Consider the following 23,172-nt stretch of genomic DNA (forward strand, 5'->3'; position numbering starts at 1 on the left):
TGTTTTTGTTTTTAGACAGAGTCTCGCTCTGTTGCTTGGGCTAGAGTGCAATGACGCAATCTCAGCTCACTGCAACGTCCTCCTCCTGGGTTCAAGCGATTCTCCCACCTCAGCCTCCCGAGTAGCTGGGATTACAGGCACCCACCATCATGCCCAGCTAATTTTTGTATTTTTGTAGAAACGGGTTCACCATGTTGGCCAGGCTGGACTTGAACTCCTGACCTCAAGTGACCCACCTGCCTCTGCCTCCCAAAGTGCTGGGATTACAGGTGTGAGCCACCGTGCCTGGCCTGTACTCACCTTTTAAGATTGAAACATAAATATAGAACACTTTGAACATTGCCTGGTTATATCTGTTCCTATTACCACAAAAATGCTGTATAACAAACTGAATTTCAGTGGAGTACAGTGATCAATGTTTATTTTTGCTGGGAAATCTAGATTTTGGCTGGGCGGTTTTTCTGGTCTTAACTCATTCATGCTCCTTCGGTCAGCCATGGGTTGTGTAGGCAGCTCTTTGCTGTCCTCTGCCACATGTTTGGTGATGTAGGATGACCACTGCTGGGGCTCTTTGCCCTCTTTCCTGTGACCTCTCGTCCTCCAGGAAGCTACCTCTGGCTCGTTCTCATGGCAGTGGCAGGGTTCCATGAAAGAGTGGAAGGCAGTTGGAACTGGAACCTCATCAGCTCTGCCACATTCTACTGGTCAAAGCAAGTCACAAGGCTAGCCCAGATTCGAGAAGTGGGGAAACAGACTGTATCTCTTGATGGGTAGAAAAGCAAACTCACATTGTTAAGAGACATAGACACATAGCAGGTGGAAAATTGAGGCCATTTTAGTCATCAGTCTACCGTATTGGCACATAATAAGATCTCGAGAAATATTAGTTACTGTTTTTACTTTTTTGAATTGCCTAGTTTTATTTTGGGAGTTTTAAAATTAGGATTATTAATTTGTAAGAGCCCCTCATAGATGTTTCAGTTATTTTTGCTCTTTGAACTTTTGGGGTGGATTATTGTTGCTTTTTGCTTTTTTGCTTTTTCTCTACAAAAGTTTAAATTTTTATATAATCAGAAATGTCAGTCTTTTCCTTTATGACCTCTGCCTTTGGTCTCATTCCTAGAAAGTCCTTCTCTACCCCAATATTATACATTTTAAAAATCACCTACATTTTCTTTTTTTTTTTTTTTTAAGACAGAGTCTAGCTCTGTCACCTAGGCTGGAGTACAGTGGAACAATCTCATCTCTGTAACCTCTGCCTCCCAGTCTCAAGCAGTCCTCCCACCTCAGCCTTCGAAGTAGCTGGGACTACGGGTATGAGTCACACCTGGCTAATTTTTGTATTTTTTGTAGAGAAAGGGTTTTGCCATGTTGCCCAGGCTGGTCTCAAACTCCTGGGCTCAAGCAATCCTTCCCCCTCAGCCTCCCAAAGTGCTAGGATTACAGGCATGAGCCACCACACCCAGCATCTACATTTTCTTCTAGTACTTTTATGTTCCATTTTCCACACTTAAATCCTTTATCTATCATGAGGGCTGACTTTTTTAAAAAGACTTCTTCAAATTATTGAGTGAAACAAAAAGGAAATCAACACCGAAACTGCAAGTATAAAAGGAAGTCCAGCTTATGAAATTTGGATTTCCCATTCACCATAGCTTACATTAGAAAGACTCTGCCCCATTCTACCGACTCTGAGATTGTCTGTGCTTCCTGTTTGGCATTCAGGAGGAAGTCCTCATATTTCCCAGCCATACTTTGCTGGTATCTTTAATATTTAATCCCATTTGTGGTCAACACCAAAAGAAAAATTCTACTTCTGCCTCACATCTCAGGTGGAGTTGTAGTGACTGAAATAATCACAGCTTGATGAAGCCTGCTTGCTACAATGTATAATGTCCATACTCTCAGGGCTACATAGATCTGACCACTCTAACACTGAGATTTATATATCTGTACATTATTTTTATTTCATAGAAATTCTTTTTAAGGTGTCATAGCTTCTCTGCCAAGATACAAAATAGGGAACCACAAATTATATATTTAAAAAAGAAGTAGGTGAATGATATTAGATTCCAACTACCAGTTGGACAGCTCCTGAGGTCTCACAGTCAGCCACTTTTTTATCTTATAAGTGATAGGGTTTGGCTGTGTCCCCACCAAAATCTTACCTTGAATTGTAGTTCCCATATTCCCCGCGTGTCATGGGAGGGACCTGGTGGGAGGTAATTGAATCATGGGGCAGTTATCCCCATGCTGTTCTCATGATACAGTGAGTTCTCACAAAATCTGATGGTTTTATAAGGGGCTTTTTCCTCTTTGCTCAGCACTTCTCCTTCCTGCTGCCATGTGAATAAGGAGGTGTTTGCTTCCCCTTCTGCCATGATTCGAAATTTCATGAGGCCACCCCAGCTATGCTGAACTGTGAATCTATTAAATATCTTTCCTTTTAAGATACCTAATCTTGGGCATTTCTTCATAGCAGTGTGAGAACAGACTAATATAATAAATACTTATTGAACACCTATTATGTTGTCGAATCTCAATATCACCTTTTCCTAAATTGACAGCATTCCCCTGTCTTGCTTTTTTGCCCTGGTTCTTTGGCTCAATGTCACCATTTATCCAAGTCCAAAGCCGGGGAGCCATTCCTTGCTTTTTTCTCTATTTCCTTTACTTTTTCCACCAACACCAAGTCCTGGATAGTCTTCACATTCTTTCTCCTTTCTTTGTTCCCAGTATCACCACCATAATCCAAATCCTCATCATGAGTCCCAGCATCAATTTTTGCTTCCCACTAATATATTTTCCTGATGAAAATAGAGATCTTTAAGAACTACAAATGTGACATGTCATACTTCAGTTTATAATTTTTTTAACTCATAAAGCAATCAAAACTCTCATATGGTTTAGAAATCCCTGTACAATCTGACCCCTGTGTAGCTCTCCCAGCTTCCCCTCTCACTTAGTGAACTCAACGCTTCAGCCAGAGAGTTTAAGTCCTTATCTCCTGGCCTTAAATTGACATAAGCTGATCCCTTATTTGGCACATTCTTTTCTTTCCCTCCCATTTCCAGAACCTGACTAATACTTATTCATTTATCTTGAGTTATGAAATATACACAAAAATGTAATACATATACGTATATAAATGTGATTAAAAGGATGAAAAATGTGTCCATATATAAAATGTTTCTAGTATGAAAAATGTATGTATATATAAAATGACATTTCTAGTACCTTTGAAGTTCCTCGAGTGCCCCCTCCACCATATCCCTTTCCTCATACCAGAGATAACCACAGTCTTGAATTTTGTAATCACTGTCCTCTTGCTTTTCTTTATAGATGTTACCACAAATGTGTATTTCCCTAAACAACATATGATTTAATTTTGCATAACGAAACCGGTTTCACATGGATGTGGTTCATTTTTACTCTTGTAAGATATTTCATTGTATGACTATTCCAAAAATTTACTGTTTATGTTGTCAATGAATATTTGGGCTTCCATTTTCTTGATATTATAAACAATATTGCTATGAATATTCTTATAATGTCCCTGATACATATGTGTGAGTATGAATTTAAGAGAAAAATTACTAGGTTGTAGGATGTACATTCTCATTTTTACCAAATAATGCCCAATTCTTTTTCCAAAGTGGTTATACTAGTTTACTTCCTTCTCTCCATATAGTATTCATGAATAGCCATTGATCCACTGTCCTTAGCAACTCTTGGTGTTGTCAGGCCTTTTGCCAACCCAATGATTGTAAAATGGCATTACTTGGCTTTTATACGTATTGCTGTGTTACTAATGAGTTTGAACATGTTTTCATGTTTCTTTGCCATTTGTATTTTATGCCTGTTAATGTCTTTTGCCCATTTTCCTATTGAGTTATCTTTTCATACTGAATTTACGTTCTACAATATTTATATATTCTAGATATTGTTCACTTGTTTTCCAATATTCAAAAAATATGACTAGTCATGGTGTCTCACACCTGTAATCTTAACACTTTGGGAGGCTGAGGCAAGAGCATTACTTGAGCCCAGAAGTTTGACACTAACCTGGGCAATACAGGAACACCCTGTATCTATAAAACATTTAAAAAAAAAAAAAAATTAGCTGGACATAGTGGCATTCACCTGTGGTCCCAGCTACTTGGAAGGCTGAAGTTGGAGGATTGCTTGAGGCTGGGAGGTCGACGCTTCAGCGAGCCATGATCATGCTGCTGCACTGCAGCCTATGCGACGGAGGGAGACTCTGTCCAGCCTATGCGACAGAGGGAGACTGTCTCCAAAAAAAATGTGTATTTAATCTGTGTTTAATCTGTACAAGCCACTGAGCTAAACTCTGGAAACACAGCTATGGATAAGACAGAAACTACTCCCACTCTCATGGGTTTATCCCCTCACTCAAAGGGGGTTAAAAAGTAAACTAATAAATCTCTAAACTTATAAATCTCTAAATAGTAACATCATCTTAGCTTTGTACTTTCTGAGGGTGAAGTTACCAGACCCCTACTAAATTCTTTCCCTCTGAATCCTGTATTAATACTTCCATAGTATAAACGTTATTATTAATGGTGTTTGTCTTCACCACTCGTTGACAAGTTTTCTGAAATCAGCAGCCTATTTTTTTGTTTTTCATTTCTGTACCTCCACTACTTAACATGGTCATTACATAAGGGATGCTAAATAAATATATTCATTGAATGGATGAATGAAAATATGTCATTAGTGATAATAACTGAAAATTCAGTATTCACTATTGATATCTAGGGAGTATAGGCTTACGTTTGGCATTTTGATACAATTACAGGTATAACTTTCAGTAGAAAGTAGATATTTCTTTTTTTTTTTTTTGAGACGGAGGCTCGCTCTGTCGCCCAGGCTGGAGTGCAGTGGCGTGATCTCGGCTCACTGCAAGCTCTGCCTCCCAGATTCATGCCATTGTCCTGCCTCAGCCTCCCGAGTAGCTGGGACTACGGGCGCCTGCCACCATGCCCGGCTAGTTTTTTGTATTTTTAGTACAGACGGGGTTTCACCATGTTGGCCAGGATGGTCTCGATCTCTTGACCTCGTGATCCGCCCGCCTCAGCCTCCCAAAGTGCTGGGATTACAGGTGTGAGCCACCGCGCCTGGCCAAAAGTAGATATTTCAAGCCCTATATGAAGTAGCTGGTTGCAGATTTCTTCATGCAAAAACCCTATGCCTACCCTATGCTGGTAAGCCAGTTTAGATTTAGATGTTTTATACCAAAGTTATTTACAGAAAAAAGTAGACCTAGTTGTATTATCAAAAAATTACAGAGCTGGCTGTGCACAGTGGTTCACTCCTGTAATCCCAGCACTTTGGGAGGCTAAGGTGGGTGGATCACTTTAGCTCAGGAGCCCAAGTCCAGCTTGGGCAACATGGCAAAGCCCCATCTCTACAAAAATTACAAAAATTAGCAGGGCGTGGTAGCATGCACCTGTAGTCCTAGCTAGTTGTAAAGCTGAGGTGGGAAAATTGCCTGAGCCCGGGAGGTCAAGCCTGCACTGAGCCATGTTCATACCACTGCACTCCAGCCTGTTTGTCAGAGCAAGACCCTGTCTCAGAAAAAAAAAAAAAAAAAAACACACAGAGTTATGGAGTTGTGTAATATGCGATACAAACTAACTGTCGGGGCTATACTTAACCAGCAAATACACAAGAATGTTGAGTATGTATTACGATATGAGACAGAGGAGAAGCCATGTATTAAAAGGCATATATTAAAAGCCAAGCATGGTGGCTCACACCTGTAATCCCAACACTTTGGGAGGCTGAGACAGGAGGATTCCTTGAGCCCAGGGGTTCAAGACCAGCCTGGGCAACAAAGTGAGACCCCCATCTCTACCAAAAAACAAACAAAAAAATTAGCCAGGCATGCTGGCATGCACCTGTGGTCAGCCTGGGCAACACAGTGAGACCGTGTCTTTAAAAAAGAAAAGAAAAAAAAAAAAACAAGGCATGACTTTGATTCCTTGTCATGACTGGGAGCATTCAGACAATCACTTGTTAGGTCTATAGATTAATCCCCTATTAATGAATACCGTGGGAGCAAAGCTCTTCTTAATATGTTGGCCTGGATATGAAAAAATTGAAGGAGGTGCTAATCTCCAAAACACTGGGTCAGAAGCAGCCAAGCTGGAAGAACAGAAGGCAAGCTTCCCATGGGTGGACCTGGTATCAGCTCAGGCACAAAAGTAAGACTCTGGACATGGATGACGTGGGAGTTACTTGGGACTGGGGAGTACAGTGTCACTGGGAGGGACATAATCCTTAGAGGAGTAGACATACTTGGTCAGACCAAGAAAGTAATGATATGCAGCTTGCCCTACCTGTTGGATAAAGTACCCCATAGAACCCAAAGAAGCCACGACGGCAAATTCATATCCTGGAATGCATCTCATACCTGCCATAGTAAATCTAGCACTCTGTGCCATAAGTTCTATGCTTTCCTAACTGCACAGAAGTAACTGAAGGGAAGTAAAAACATGAAAAACTTTCTCAGAATGCCAGAAGGGGCCCAAAGATACTCAGTAAGGTGTATAACTGCTCGTCAAAAATGTTTTTAGTGAACTGAAAAATTGTAAAGTTATAGAAATGGTGTGTAGTGGAATATAGCTGATTGAAACCATGTAAGCAGCTTATATATAAGCTTCAAATCATCATTCACTCATGGCATAAATAATAACTGAATACTATATATAAGAAACGGTGCTAAATATTATGAGGATAGATATATAAAGAAAACTTAGATTCTATTTGCAAGACACTTAGGTTGGTATTATTTGCTCACATTTATACTCCCTTTTTTACCCAAATTAATTTGTGACTGCTTACATAAACAATATATATATGTGTGTGTGTATATATATATGTGTGTGTGTGTGTGTACATATATATGTATACACATATATATGAAATAATGTAAAGAGCAAAGGATGTCAGGCAAAAAATTCAAAGAAACCTTAGGATCAGTCTAGTTGCTTTAATTGGATCTGGAACTTCACTATGAGATTTTTGGCAGTAAGGGCAAAGGAAAAACATCATTAAGAATTGTCATGAAGAAAGATTTTCCTGGTACTGTTTGTGAGATGAATTTATCATGTGGATCCACTGCATAGGGGAAATTGAGTAATGCAATGAATCATAGCCTCAAGAACACTACTTATGTAGTAAATGCAGAAGTAGACTTCATAGAGCTATTTCTTATTTTGATTATTTGTTAAAAGGCCGGCATGGTGGCTCCCAGCACTTTGGGAGACCGAGGTGGATAGATGGCTTGAGCTTACGAGTTCGAGACCAGCCTGGGCAACACTGCGAATCCCCATCTCTACCAAAAATGCAAAAATTAGCTGGGCGTGGTGGTGTGTGCCTATAGTCCCAGCTACTCGACAGACTGAGGTAGGAGGATCGCTTGAACCTCGGGAGGCAGAGGTTGCAGTGAGCCAAGATCGCACCACGGCACTCCAGCCTGGGTGACAGAACTAGACCTTGTCTCACAAAAGAAAAAAAAAAAAAAAAAAAAACAAGGCAATACAACGTAGTAAGAGTGATAAGGCACATATTAATAAATAATTAGAATACAAGGCAGAAGGTGATAAGTACCACAGAATGGAGAGATTGTTACGAAAGATCAGGGAAAAGAGATTATTTCCGGGATTAAAAGGAGGGGGAAAGGCCAGGCGTGGTGGCTTATGCCATAATCCCAGCACTCTAGGAGGCTGATGCAGGAGGATTCCATGAGCCCAGGAGTTCAAGACCAGAGACCCTGTTTCTACAAAAAATTTAAAAAGCCAGATGTAGTGGCACACTTCAGTGGTCCAAACTACTCAGGAGGCTGAGGTGAGAGGATCGCCTGAGCCCAGGAGGCAAAGGTTCCAGTGAGCCATGATTGCGCCACTGCACTTCAGCCTAGGCAACAGAGCAAGATCCTGTTTCAAAAAAATAAATAAATAAAATAAAACAAAGAAAAAAGAATACAATAAGGCCGGGCGCGGTGGCTCAAGCCTGTAATCCCAGCACTTTGGGAGGCCGAGACGGGCGGATCACGAGGTCAGGAGATCGAGACCATCCTGGGTAACACAGTGAAACCCCGTCTCTACTAAAAATACAAAAACTTAGCCGGGCGAGGTGGCAGGCGCCTGTAGTCCCAGCTACTCGGGAGGCTGAGGCAGGAGAATGGCGTGAACCCGGGAGGCGGAGCTTGCAGTGAGCTGAGATCCGGCCACTGCACTCCAGCCTGGGTGACAGAGCGAGACTCCGTCTCAAGAAAAAAAAAAAAAAGAAAAAAGAAAAAAGAATACAATATATTGTTAACTATAACCATCATGTAGTACAATAGATCTTTTGAACTTGATTCCTAATTGAAATTTTGTATCCTTTGACCAGCATCTCTCCAACTCCCTCCTTTCACCTGCAATCACCCCAGCTGCTGGTAACCACCATACTTCTTATTTTTAAGACAGAGACTTGCTCTGTTGCCCAGGCAGGAGTGCAGTGATGTGATTTCAGCTCACTGCAACCTCTGCCTCCCGGGTTCAAGTGATTCTCCTGCCTCAGCCTACCGAGTAGCTGGGATCACAGGTGCCTGCCAACACGCCTGGCTAATTCTTGTATTTTTAGTAGAGATGGGGTTTCACCTTGCTGACCAGGTTGGTGTCGAACTCCTGACCTCAGATGATCTGCCCACCTCTGCCTCCTAAAGTGCTGGGATTACAGACATGAGCCACCACACCTGACCAATTCTATTTTCTATAGTACTTGAGATATAGTAATGAGATCAACTTTTTTACATTTCACATATGAGTGAGATCATGCAGTATGTGTCTTTCTGTTGCAGCTTATTTCAGTTAACACTGTCTACCAGGTCCATCCATGTTGTCACAAATGACAGAATTTCCTATTTTATGACTGAATAATATTTCATTGTGTACGTATACCACATTTTCTATATCCGTTTGTCGGCTGATGGACACTTAAGTTGATTCTATATCTTGTCTATTGTGAATAATATATAGCAAGCACGAGAGTGCAGATATCTCTTCCATACTGATCTCATTTTTTAAAGGTATATTCCCAGTAGTGGGATTGTTGGATTATGTAGTAGTTCTATGTTTAGTATTTTGAGAAACCTCCATACTGTTTCCCATAATGGCTGTGTGAATTCATATTTCTAACAACAGTGTGTGAAGGTTCCCTTTTCTCCACCAAAGACTTGCTATCTTTGGTCTTTTCCATAATAGCTATTTTAACAGGTGTGAGATGATGTCTCATTGTGGTTTTTTTACATTTCCCTAATGTTGATGTTGAGCATTTTTTTCATATACCTGTTTGCCATTTATATGTTATCTTTTGAGAAATGTCAATTTGAATCCTTTGCCCATTTTTTAATGGGGCTGTTTTCTTGCTATTGAGTTTGAGTTATTTATATTTTGGATTTTAACCCCTTATGAGATGTATAGTTTGCAAATATTTTCTCCCATTCTATAGGTTGTCTCTTCATTCTGTTTATTGTTTCCTTTACTGTGCTTATTAGTTTGATGTAATCCCATTTGTCTACTTTTGCTTTTGTTGACTGTGCTTTTGGGGATATATCCAAAAAATCATTGCCCACACTGATGTTATGGAGCTTTTCCCATATATTTTCTTAGTTCATTTTCTGTTGCTGTAATTAAATGCCTGAGGCTAGGTAATTTATAAAGAAAAGAAATTTATTACTTACAGTTCTGGAAGCTGGGAAGTGCAAGGTGGAGGGGCTGCATCTGGTGAGGGCCTTCTCAGTGTGTCATAGCATGGTGGAGGACATCACATGGTGAGTGGGGCACACCGAAAACCAAACTGGCTCCTATGACAGATCCACTCTTCTGATAACTAACCCACTCCTGTTAATCCCTGTTAATTCACCTGCTAATTCATAAATGGATTAATCCACTCATGAAGGCAAAGCCCTCACAACCCAGTCATCTCTTAACAGCTCCACCTCTTAATACTGTTACCCTGAGGATTCAGTTTCAACATGAGTTTCAAAGGGGACAAGCATTCAAACCATAACAGTTTTCTGCTAGTAGTTTCACAGTTGAGGATCTTACATTTATGTCTTTAATCCATTTTTAGTTGATTTTTATGTATGGGATGACATGAGGGTTTAATTTCATTCGACTGCATGTGGATCTCCAGTTTTCCCAACACCATTCAGTGAAGAGACTGTCTTTTCTTCATTGTGTGTTCCTGGCATCTTCGTCAAAAATCGGTTGGCCATAAATGCGTGGATTTATTTCTGGGCTTTCTAGGCTGTTCCATCAGCTATGTGCCTGTTTTTATACCAGTACCATGCTGTTTGGTTACTATAGCTTCTTTGTTATATATATATGTAATTCTTTTTTTTTTTTTTTTTCCTGAAAAGGAGTCTTGCTCTGTTGCCTAGGCTGGTGTGCAGTGACGCAATCTCAGCTCACTGCAACCTCTGCCTCCCTGGTTCAAGCGATTCTCCTGCTTCAGGCACCTGAGTAAGTAACTGGGATTACAGATGTGCACCAGCACACCCAGCTTATTTTGTATTTTTAGTACAGGGTTTCACCAGTTGGCCAGGGTGGTCTCAAACTCCTGACCTCAAGTGATCCACCCACCTTGGCCTTCCAAAATGCTGGGATTGCAGGTGTGAGCCACCATGTCAGACCTTTGTAATATATTTTGAAGTCAGGTAGTATGATAACTCCAACTTTATTCTTTTTGCTCAAAATTGCTTTGGTTATTTGGAGCCTTTTGTGGTTTCATACAAGTTTTGAGATTGGTTTTCTATTTCTGTGAAGAATGTCATTGGTATTTTGATAGGGATTGCATTCAATCTGTAGATCACTTTGTGAAATTTTTTTTCAAAAACATAATCATAATACCATTGTCACACATAAAAATAATAAACACTTATTTTTGACTGAACCAGTCTTAAAAAGAAGCAAACCAACTATTAGCCAGGCGTTGGATGAGGATCTAGGCATCATCATTCACACCACAAAATTTGTATGTGTAAATGACACACACACGCAAGCATAAGTATTAAATAATGTACTGAAAGAAAAGAGTCTCTCTCCTGAGTAATTTACTGAGGACTTCAATTGTGAAAAGTATGCCCTAAATACCAATTAAGTGTGCCAAAAGCAATTTATTCATGTTTCTAGAGAAAAATAAAAGGGGAATATCTGAATTGTGGTTTTCCATGTATGTGGATAGTCCCTTTAGTAATGAATCAAGGAACACTTTATTTCATTTGTGAAGCAGCTTTTGATTGTATATGCTCTGTGGTCTCAGGTGGCTTTTCGTAAGCCAGGGATAGGATTTAATAAAAGAAATCTCTTCAAGTTCATGTATAATCAATTTATTTAGAACCTGTAATCATTAAGCTAGCTGTGTCATATACAAAATTAGAAGAAAATTAATTATCTTTTGTTACTTATTTTTTAGAACCCTAGATTTTTGTTCAACTTTGTAATACAAACCTTTTCTAAAAGCTCTATTTGTCAGTGGCAGAAATATTACAAATATTTCTAGCATCGTACAGTTTTTCATATGCCCTTAAGTCGTTTCTAACATTTTAAAATTTTTATACATATCTCTCAAAAAAGAAAATTTTGAAGAGTTCCTTTTCATTTATTTACAATGAAATTTGGAAACAAGAACTTACTACATTACAAAATCTAGAATAAAATTACCTTTTTAAAAAAAATGGATCATGAACATTTTGTAAAAAGAGTTGAAAATAAATCATTGTTCATTCCTATGGGAGCCTTTGTGTAACCATTTCTACTTTTAAGTCTTACTGCTAGAGGAAGTTGTACACATTAAGGATGTATGTGGCACTGTTTCCAAAATAAATTGTTTATTTATACTAAGTAAGACCAAGATTAGACCACTGAAGTTGTGTTGGTCATTCTAGTCCTCAAATTTAAATGCAGTTTTTGTCAATACAAAAAAGAGACTGTACAATGAAGGAAAACTCATAATGCTTTTGACTTTACCAGCTGCTAGAGGCTACTCAGAATAAAGGTCGGAATATCTCCGTATTTAGGGTAATTGTTCTCTATACTCAAAATTCTTGTAGCTGAGTTCATGGTGTACATTTTTTGTGAATGGTTGTTTATAGGAAGTTTATATATTATCTTGGCAAGATAACTTTGAAAACCCACTGTTTTCCTAGCATTTTTCTATTGCTGCTAAACAATTTCTGCCCAATCTAAAAAATTGCCTTCCTATACCAGCAGGTGGAGGCAAGAGCAGTCAAATCATAGCACTTTGCTTTTCAAGTGTACTGGCATGTATTGTAGATTATCTATCCATGACTCAAAGCCTCTTTATGACATGTCTCTCACATAATTACTTTTCTTCAACAACTCTGTTGTTGTTTGAGCATCTTCTTTTGATGGCTTTATCATTTGCTTTATTTACTTGGTGTCTGGGACTGAACTTAGTGGTCATTTTAGGACAGACTAATTTAGATTTTCGTCACATTTCTATACTCATTGATTGAACAGTTAAAACATACATGTTATGTGCTGAACACATTCTTCCACATTTGCCAAGAAATACAAAAATGACTAGGACATGGACCACATTTCCAGAGAGCTTACATTCTAGTAGAATTACAAGGAAAAATGTCTTCAATTCCTCTCCTGACTTGGGGAAGCAGATCAGTCAGCCTTGCTGGTATTGCTATGGCTAGCACTGGGGAGTGACAAAGCTCTGTGTTCACATGGATTTTAATTCCATCAACAAATATTTACTAAGCACCAGGGACTACATAGGGGATTAATTTATAAACATAGGCTTTTTGTCTTACAGATAAAAAAGGCCAAAACAATCTTCAAAAGAAGTATCATTTATTTTTAAACTTTTTAATACAGACTATATAGAACAAATAACTAACCGACATATAGATCCTGATGCATTGAACTTAAGGAACTTTCAGTTAGAAGTAACTGTGTGTAACATTTTCTGGAATATACTTAGAAAACTTTCCACAAATCCTGGTTGAAATAAAATAAAAGTATGATACTCTAGATCAATTCCATTAGCTGTTTATTAATAGCCAATAATGATAAAAAAATACTTTATACAAACAGTATGAAAGAGGAGAACTGAATTCTAAGGTTATGTCTGTATGTGCAGAATGAGAGATGGAGAAGAAACTCATAGTTATGGAAAACAGAAAAGAATGGCCCCAGAATTTCTTGCAAGACTTAACAGCCACCAATATTCAGAACTGTCTTTAAGCCCCAACCTGTCCGTCATCTTAATACATTGTGCATCACAAATTTCCAACCCAATTAAAGCATTTCTGTTTCCTTCATTGGTTTATTTATGAAAGTCACTAAAAAGACACACAGTCTGATCTAACCTATTTTAGCCTTACCTCCCATGCCTCCACACCCCATTAAACCCATGTACCCACCTTACTTCATAGAGCTATCTTGAAAGACTCAGCCAGTTTAGAAGTTACATCCTTATTGAAGTCTTTCCTAGATTCCCCAAGGCAGAGTCACACGCACTGTCCTCTTCATTCTCCATTGCTTTATTTATATAGAATTTGTTACCTGATATTCTTTTATTTCATTATTATTTTTAGAGACAGGGTCTTACTCTGTTACCCAGGCTGGAGTGTAGTGGCACAAAAGTGGCTCACTGTAGCCTTGACTTCCTGGGATCAAGTGAGCCTCCCAAGTAGCTGGGACTATAGATGAGATCTCACCATGTTTCCCGGGCTTGTCTTGAACTTCTGGGCTCAAGTGATTCTTTCTCTTTGGCTTCCCAAAGTGCTGGGATTACAGGCATGAGCCACCACACCCAGCCTGCTACCTGATATTCTAATGTCTCTTTCTGTATTTCTTCCTCACAAGTCTGTAAGCTACTGAAAAGTAATAACTTTGTCTTATTCATCTTTGTAACCTCAGTAAATATTTGCTGAAGGAATCACTGAATCAACTATTTCTTGGGAAGTCCTTTTATAATAAGCCTCTCTCTCCCCCTGCCTTTTTTTTGGTGATGTCTGAATTATATTCATAATTCCAGATGATAGATGATAGTAACAAGTCAGTAAATCCTATCAATAGGGAATAAAGAACCAGCATTTATTGCATAGAGTGCTTTCTTAGGATACCTCAGCTGAGGCTGGGCACATTGGCTCATGCCTGTAATCCCAGCACTTTGGGAGGCCAAGGCAGGTGGATCACCTGAGGTCAGGAGTTCAAGACCAGCCTGGCCAACATGATGAAACCTTGTCTCTACTAAAAATACAAAAATTTTTATTCCAGCTACTCAGGGGGCCAAGGCGGGAGAATCAGTTGAACCTGGGAGGCAGAGGTTACAGTGAGCCAAAATCATGCCATTGCACTCCTGTCTGGGTGAGAGAGCAAGACTTCGTCTCAAAGAAAAAAAAAAAGAAAGAAAAGAATGCCTCAGTTGAACCTTGAACCTTATCAATAAAAGATGTAGATTGTTTGAGTACTTTAAGGAAGAATTTTTCCTTAAGTACTTTTCCTGGGAGTACACTGTTTCCAAGTGGTTTAATTGATTACCTATGAACAGTTCATTAAAGGGCTCTGGAAAAAAATGAGACCTGGGTGCAGAGGGCAGCCATCGAGGTCATCCAGGTTTGAGTGGTTTTACTCTTTGAGAACAGGTGACCGAAAAGCTGCCCAAGTCTGTGTGACCTGTTTTTCAGAGCTGGATAAAAGCTAAAGTGGGGCACTCCTCCACAGCCCCTGCAGCAGTCTCTCAGGGCGTGGTATAGACAACAAGTCAGACATGTGAGATAAATATTTATGCTTTAATGCACTTATTCTCTCCCCATTAAAAGCAAAGTACAAAATCAGAGAAGTGCAATTGGTGAAAAATTTGATGATTTCCTTTTCTGGGATGGGAGTTGCAACATCAGTATAGGATAATAAAGAATAAGGGCCCTCGGATACTTTTCAGTTTATAAATAAAACTACAAAGGAGTATGGGCTCTGGAGTCAGGCTTGGGTTTGAATCCCAGCTGCACAAATGCTATGTGACCTTGAACAAGCTACTTTACTTCTCTGTACCCAGTAAATTGGATTGCTAATATCTTCCTCTGGGCTTATTGGGAGGATTAAATAAGAACATGCATGTAAACTCTTGGTAAAGGCCTGAGGAGAGCTTAACAGAGGGAGATGTGAAAGTAGTTCATTATGTCTGTAGCTTAGATACAAGAGCAAAAGGATGGCACTGACAAAGCCAACATGGTAGTTAGGGCAGATTCAGAAGTAGGTAGCTTGAACTTGATCCTGAAGTCACTGGGGAACCATGCCATTGAAAGGGAGTGTCATGATCAGATTTACATTTTAGGATGATTACTCTGCAGGCAATCTGCAGAATAGATTAGAAGGCATCCAGGAAGAACCTCCTGGGTTTCTGATTCGGACAACTGAGTATATACTGGTGATCATCCCTGAGATAAGGAATAAAAGAGGAGGACAGATTTGGTTCTGGGGGCAAGGAAGATGAGCAATTTAATTTTAGACATACTGTATTTAAGATGACCATTGACATCCAAGTGGAGCTACCCAGCAGGCAGTTGGTCATATGGGTCTAGAATTCAGGAGATTTGTGCTGGAGGTACAGATCTATAATTCTTTAGCTATAGGTGACATGTGTAGCCATACAAATGGAACAGGCATGGTGTGCAAGATGTAAAGAAAAGAAAAGAGGCCATAGAACTGAATCCTGAAGAGCTCTAAGGAATCCTGAGAAGGGGCTAAAAAACAAAAACAAAACTTAAAAATAGACAGCTGATGATAAAAATCATGAGGGAACAGCCAGTGACATCAAATGAAAAGAGGAATCATTATCACAAAAGCCCAAGAAGGGTGGTGGCACATGCCTGTAATCCTAGCTACTTGGGAGGCTGAGGCAGGAGAATTGTTTGAACCTAGGAGGTGGAGGTTGCAGTGAGCCAAGATCCCGCCACTGCACTCCAGCCTGGGCAACAGAGCAAGACTCTGTCTCAAAAACAAAAACAAAGTACAGCAGTCATCCAGGTCTGAGGGTGGAGCTGTGGGAGAGGTCTGTTAGAGTGAGAAAATAGAGGGATTAAAGGACTGGAGTTCTAAGGGAGATGGAAAACTAAGAACCATGGGGGTAGATAAATGGAAGCTGAAAAGATAGAAGGTTGTGATTACAGTGGAATAGCTGAATGATTTCCAAGGAGCATCTTCAAATGGTGGTAAGAAGAATAAACACAAAGGTTCTTGGAGTGAAATAGATTAAGGAAGTGACGTTGGCTGGGCACGGTGGCTCATGCCTGTAATTGCAGCACTTTGGGAGACCAAGGTGGGAGAATTGTTGACCCCAGGAATTTGAGACCAGCCTGGGCAACATAGCGAAACCCCATCTCTACAAAAATTAAATTAGCCAGGCATGATGGTGCATGCGTGTAGTCCCAGCTATTAGGGAAATGGGAGGATCAAGTGCTTAAGCCCAGGAAGTTGAGGCCGCAGTGAGTTATAATCACACCACTGCACTCCAGCCTCAGCAACAGAATGAGACCCTGTCCCAAAAAGAAAAGAGAGAGAAAAAGAAAAGAAACTGAAGTTAAGGGAGTGGTAAGCCTTGTCCACCCACCCTTAGAGTCTCCCTGGTATGATTATAAAACTTTAGACAGGGACTGATAATGGTTTGACTGTGTCCCTACCCAAATCTCATCTTGAATTATAGCTCCCATAATCCTCATGTGTCATGGGAGGAACCCAATGGGAGGTAATCGAATCTGGGGGTGGATTTTTCCTGTGCTGTTCTTGTGATAGTGAATAAGTCTCATGAGATCTGATGGTTTCATAAAAGGCAGCTCCCTGCACACGCTCTCTTGCCTGCCACCGTGTAAGATGTGACTTTGCTCCTCCTTCACCTTCTGCTATGATTGTGAGGCCTCCCCAGGCATGTGAAACTGTGAGTCCATTATACCTCTTTTTCCTTATACATTATCCAATCTTGGGTATTTCTTCATAGCAGTATAAAAATAGACTAATACAGGGACTGTAGAGCTAATTCTTTGGTGAATGTGAGAAAATGGCAAAGAGTTTAGTTGATGATAGCAACAAAGAGAGTTAATAAGGGATGTAGCAGGAAGCCAGTAGCCTCAGAGGATTAGAATTATAGTGCAGTAATGATTTGGACACCCTTTTGAGGATCAAGGAGAGGCTTACCCTGTGTCAAGGCCTCCTAGTGTGAGGAACTTGAGAGAATGTGAGTGCACTGCATGGGAGAGGCAGTGCATTCACCAGGAATCCAGGTTACAGTTAAGACAAAGGGGAAAAGCCAGTGCCCTGTGACAAGGTTGAGGATGTAGGGCGAGGGGTGAGTGTCGGAGAAAGAGACTGGCATGATGGGAGAGCTTCACCAACTGGTGATGCCGATCCTTTGGGACAGTGGCAGAATGTATGCTGTGAAAGGACACAGAGCAGAGAGAAAGCAGTAAGTTCACAAATATTTGCTGTGTTGAAGGTCTTGTATCAGAAACCTTTAGGTAAACTTTTATGACTTCTATCTTAGTAAGCTCAGTCAGTGAATAAGATTAATTCTCACTTGTAAAATAATAAGGACATGAAATTTAAACAGTCTTGTGGAAAAACCATTTTTATATTCTGATCATATTATCAATACCCTTGGCCCTGCTCCCTATGGAAAGAACTGAAAGTCTTTTCTGCCAGACTATGCTCTTGAAAGTAGCGCTTACTCCTTATTTCTCCAAGTTGTGAGAATTAGATGAGTGTTTTAACACTCCCTGCACACATGAGCTACTCAGTAAATGAGTTCTCCCTTCCTCTGTTTCTCTGTCCTTTCTTCCTTCCAGAGAAGACACCTAGAACCTGGTTTGCGAGTGGAAAGGAGAAAGGGTACCCGAGGAAGGGCACAGGCAGGGCTGCTTGGCATACACGTGCTGTCACGTGGAATCTCAGGAATGAGATCGTCCAGTCGGTGCTGTCCATTCGAACTTTCTGCAGTGGTGAAAACATTATCTGTGCTGTCCAGTGTGGTACCCACTTACTACAAGTGGCTATTGGATATTTAAAATGTGCCTGGTACAACTGAGAAACTGAATTTTTTATTTTATTTACTCATAATTCATTTAAATGACTACATGTGCCTGCTGTGTTGGACTGCACAGGTCTGGTGGATAATGTGCTGCTTGGCTGAAGGCTTTAAGAAAGAAATGGACTAAATACCTGAAGAAATAGATAAGTTGGCCAGGAGCATTGGCTCATGCCTGTAATTTCAGCACTTTGGGAGCCAAAGCGGGTGGATTGCTTGAGCCCAGGAGTTGCTCACTATGGGCAACATAGCAAGACTCCATCTCTATTAAAAATTTAAAAATTAGCTGGGTGTGGTGGCACACGCCTGTAGTACCAGTTACTTGGAAGGCTGAAGCAGGAGGATTGCTTGAGTCCAGGAGGTCTAGTTTACAGTGAGCTATGACTGCACCACTACTCTCCAGCCTGGGCAACAGAGTGAGACCTTGTCTTTTAAAAAAGTAAAGCGAAAGAGAGAGAGAAATACAGAAAAAAAAGAGAAACAAGGAAAGAAGAAAGAAAAGAAGGAAGGAGAAAGAAAAAGAGAAACAGGTAAGCCTCAGTGAGGTATGTAGCTGGGCTTTGGCATTGCAGAAATGAGAAATAAAGGAGTCCTATATGCTCTGATGAAAGGACCCTGGACTTGAGCTATGGCCTGAGAAGTTGTGAGGAGAGGGGTGATTTAGTCAAAACAGTGGCTAGAAAGACAACTTTGTGAATAGTAGAAATCAGGGTTAGAGTGTTTCTGATGTAATAGCTACACAAGAGAAATAATTAAACTTATACAGGAATTCCAGTCTTGAGGGGGGATTGATTTAATGCAGACCTCAAGAGCAGTTTGTAGAGAAACATTAGTTGCAAAGCAAATACTAGGAATATTTGCCAAGTGTTTCAAAGAATTGGCACAAATTTCTGGAAATGTCCTGCCAACCATGTAGTACAACACAGTGACATGGTGACAGGGAAAGGGATGGAAAAAATGTAAATTGGTAGGAGGTAGAAGTTGTAAAATGTTACATAATATAGTTTCACCATAGCCCTGGCTCTAATAAAACGTGTTTCCCTGTGTGAATGTTTACTTGTGATGATTAGGGAAGATGGTGTTGCTTTAATGTTTTTGCCATATTTGTCCCATCTTGTTTCAAGTGTATAATGAACATCTGTCTGCTCATCAGTGTGCAGTGCATTGGGGTGGGAGTTTGTGATGAAAGAAATGTACAATGGCCATTGTGCTTGAGAAAGTCCTAGTTTCATTTAGAATATAAAACAAACTAATTGAATAGGTGATGACAGTAATTTAAATGTCTAAAATGAATGGCACAGATGAAAGGTGGTACAAGCTCAGATCTGGGTGAACTGGAATGGTGAAAGCCTTGATGAGAGGAAGTAGAGGACTTCAAACTATGCTTCAAAAGAAAATGAACCCCGTAAATCAACATTTCTGAAAGTACATTCCATAAAATATTTTACAAAAGTCTCAAGGCAATAATTAACTCAGAATAACTATGGCATACTCATTTGTCCAAATGAAATTCTGTAACCTGATGATCTCTGTCAAAATTTATCCAGCTTTCTTCCTTTGCCTAAACACTATTATTATTATTATATTATTTTGGACACAGGAGATTACAGTGCTAGCAAATGCACCTTCCTGTCAATTCTAGTATGGTATTCTGTATTATTTCTTGGTTAGAAATTTCACAGGGTTAGCCTGTTGCAGTGACTCATGCTTGTCATCCCAACACTTTGGGAAGCTGAGGTGGAAGGATCGCTTGAGCTTAGGAGTTCAAGACCAGCCTGGGCAACATGGCAAAACCACATCTCTACAAAAAGTACAAAAAATTAGCTAGGTGTCATGCATACCTATAGTCCCAGCTACTTAGAAGGCTCAGGTAAGAGGATCACCTGACCCTGGAAGGTTGAGGCTACAGTGAGCCACGATCACGTCACCTGGACTCTCGCCTGGGTGAGAGAGTGAGACCCTGTTTCAAAAAAAAAAAAAAAAAAAATTCACAAAGGTCATGTTTTGAAAAGTGCTTTGAAAACAGAGGAGATGATGAAGAAAGTATGATGATTGAAACAGAAATAATAAAGAGCCTGGAATTTTGTAGTAGTAAAAAAAATATATAGTGTTTAATTAGACAACTGGAATCTCAGATTTGACCTACTTTTTCATTTTCAAATTACTAGACATAATAACTGCTGTAGGAAAAGACGGGCTCATGCCGGTTGTCTGCTTTTGACTTATATAGCTCTCAGCTGCAAAAAGTCAGAGAAAAATCTTCACCAGATTCTCAAGAATACAAGCGCAGCTGCTGGATGACTACAGGTGCACTGGTTTTCCCACCCGGGTGCAGTTCTTTCCAGTACTGTAGAGGCACGGAAGGGGAAGACGAGATCAATGTACCAGCATCTAAAGCATTGGGTGAGCTTGAAAATGTAACAAAGGGGAAGAAGAGGGATGCTCCGCAAAATGAAGATGGGAGAGGAAAAGCAGAGATGAAGTACTCAGTAGATCAAAATGTTTTAGTTAGAAGTATAAGGCATTCCCCTGTCACCATTCCTTTTCTTTGGTAACAAGAATTATGAATCCTGAAAAGAATTAAGGTAAAATCCCAGAAGGTGAGGAAAAAAAGTATTAAGATAAAAATTTTAATATATTTAGTTGACTCGTGACATCATGATTTCTAACATTTGTTTCTGTCTTTTTAGCCCTTCCAGGTTCAGGGAATAGTATTACATTAAGGGAGAAATAGCTTTTCACTAGCTGCCTTGGAAACTATAAAACGTATATGTGTCCAGCCAAGGTGGAGGTATTGACATCTTTATCAGTTTAACTTTCCCACTACAAATAAATGACAAGTGTTTGAGGTGATAGTTATGCTAATTAACCTGGTTTGATCATTACACAATGTACACATGTATTGAAACATTGCACTGTACCCATAAAGATGTACAATTATTATGTGTCAATTAAAAACAAAATAAAACTTAACAATCAGATATGCTATGACCACTCAACCTTCCAGTAAATGTTAGGAAATAGATGAAAACCAATGAAGGTCATCTTATCAGTGAAATGCTTGAAGTAATTTTCTTTTAAAACTGTGTAATAGGCTAGGCACGGTGGCTCATGCCTATAATCTCAACACATTGGAAGGCCAAGGAGGGCGGATCACTTCAGGTTAGGAGTTCAGGACCAGCCTGGCCAACATGGTGAAACCCCATCTCTAATAAAAATACAAAAAACTAGCCAGGCATGGTAACACAAGCTTGTAATTCCAGCTACTCAGAAGGCTGAGGCACGAGAATCGCTTTAACCTGGGAGGTGGAGGTTGCAATGAGCTGAGATTACGCCATTGTACTCCAGCCTGGGCGATAGAGTGAGACTCTCTCTCCAAAAAAAAGAAACCTGAGTATTAATAGAAATTTATCTGTAGTCACTGGTTTATACTAAGAGGAGTGGTGAAAAAAGAACAGGGTATTAAGATGGATACGTCCTATGTTTTCGTCGTCGTTCTTCTCTTTAATATTCCTGTAACTCAGTCATCTCAGGGCCAGCTTTTTTACCTATGCTGGGACTTCCTTGACAGTACAGCCTGTCATGGCCATGACTGACTCTTTCTTAGTGGCGTCTGTTGGCAGAAATAATTATTTTGGAAATTTTCAGCCAACTGTATAAATCCTGAACTTCACATCTTTATTATTTTGCACCAACACCAAGTATGTAAGACCCTCTACTCATCTGCCATTTCTTGTACTCTGACCTCCATACTGTTGGTTTCTCCCTATACTTACTCCTTTATCAGTAGAATCCTATATGAGGCAAATAATATAAAACCCCATTCTAACTGATTTCACCATAGAGGGACTTACTGACTCGTGACTGGAACGGTCAGGCTTTACAATTAGTTGATCTATGGGCTCTATGGTGTCTTTAAATATTTGGTTTCCTTCCTTTATTCTGCCATTCAAAGTGTCTGTTTTATCATAAATCAGATTCTGCTCATTCTCATAGGATGGCTGCCAGCTGCAATCAAGGACACAAGTGTACTGACACTTAGTGGGAATGAGACCCCCTTCTCTCACAGCTTTCCAAGCAAGAGTACTGAGGGCAGGGACAGCTACCTTCAAAGAACATGAACTGTGTTGGGGGTGTATGAGTGTTGAGAGGAAGATGTGCATATAATTAGGTAGGGGAAGAGGTTAATGGCTAGATAACCAATTTGTATCTAACCATCTACTGCACTGACTTCTCCATTATTATTTCTGGAACCCTTGTCCTATGGTAAATCAACTCCTCCACTTTTTCATACTCTTCCCTGGATCTTCGCTTCTCTTCCTGACCTTTTCTAAAATCCACTGAACCCTGACAAAAATATTTCCCATGCATCCCTCTTCCTCCCACACCCCATACCACAAAGTAAGGAGGAAAGATCAGTATCTTTTCCCCCAGAGGCCCCCCTGCAACCACTGTGATGTCCAGCACTTCTTCATTGTGTAAAAACACCTTTGAAGCTCATGATCTGGTTTTCCCATTTTATATCCTGCTCATGTTGTCTCCCCCAGTCAGCTGGGAGTTCCTTCTTCAGGTACTCGGGTTCCTGGTTCAGTCTTCCTTTCTCCTCCCAGGATCCACCATCAGTCTGCTAACTCCAGTGTTCACATAGGCAATTTATCCAAACTAGACTCTTGTTTCTTTACACTCTTGCAGAGAAACTGCTTAATCCTTGAGGTCTTAAGTTCAGATATCTCACATTTTTACTATAACCTGACTACTCCCATTTTACTGTTTTATTGATTTTACTGAGACTATAGTTTTTCTGTCTAAAACATTGATCATGTTTTATATTCCATTTCTTCCTATCTCTGTAGGGAGCTCAGTCTCTCTAAATACCTTAATAATGTAATTGAAAAAAAAGGTGGTTTCAAGTAGTATCATAACTATGATAAATTTCTTAAATATTTTGTGCAAATTTAAAACATATTTATTCCCAAATCTTTTGATCTAAAACCAAGGCCTTTTGTTAACTATAAATGATTTGATTGGCATTTCTTACTGTCC

The 23,172-nt window shown here is 39.9% G+C and overlaps 2 protein-coding genes across 18 annotated transcripts in view; one reads left to right on the forward strand and one right to left on the reverse strand.

The window, feature by feature from the left end:
- SGTB (small glutamine rich tetratricopeptide repeat co-chaperone beta) overlaps positions 1–9,902 on the reverse strand; it is a 78,013-nt gene extending 68,111 nt beyond the window's left edge. The window contains exon 1 of the mRNA XM_045393787.3: positions 9,752–9,902. The gene's annotated coding sequence lies outside the window, so the exon portion shown is untranslated. The remainder of the gene's footprint in view (positions 1–9,751) is intronic.
- The window catches only part of NLN (neurolysin), a 103,209-nt gene that overhangs the window by 7,000 nt on the left and 73,037 nt on the right, over positions 1–23,172 (forward strand). For 2 of the 17 annotated variants that reach the window (XM_073993520.1, XM_015451563.4), the window contains exon 2: positions 20,360–20,532. The exons of 10 other annotated variants lie outside the window; for them this stretch is intronic. Coding sequence is in view for 3 of the 7 variants with exons in the window: in XM_015451563.4 (XP_015307049.1) it covers positions 20,360–20,532 (173 nt within the window). In the remaining 4 variants the exon portion in view is untranslated. Of the gene's footprint in view, positions 1–17,890; positions 18,660–20,315; positions 20,326–20,359; positions 20,533–20,819; positions 20,921–23,172 lie in introns of those variants that run through there. 5 more of the 17 variants (XM_073993521.1, XM_073993527.1, XM_073993522.1 and 2 more) reach the window with 5 other exon arrangements.

This window comes from Macaca fascicularis, chromosome 6 (genome assembly GCF_037993035.2).
Source record: "Macaca fascicularis isolate 582-1 chromosome 6, T2T-MFA8v1.1".
Lineage (NCBI taxonomy): Eukaryota > Metazoa > Chordata > Mammalia > Primates > Cercopithecidae > Macaca > Macaca fascicularis.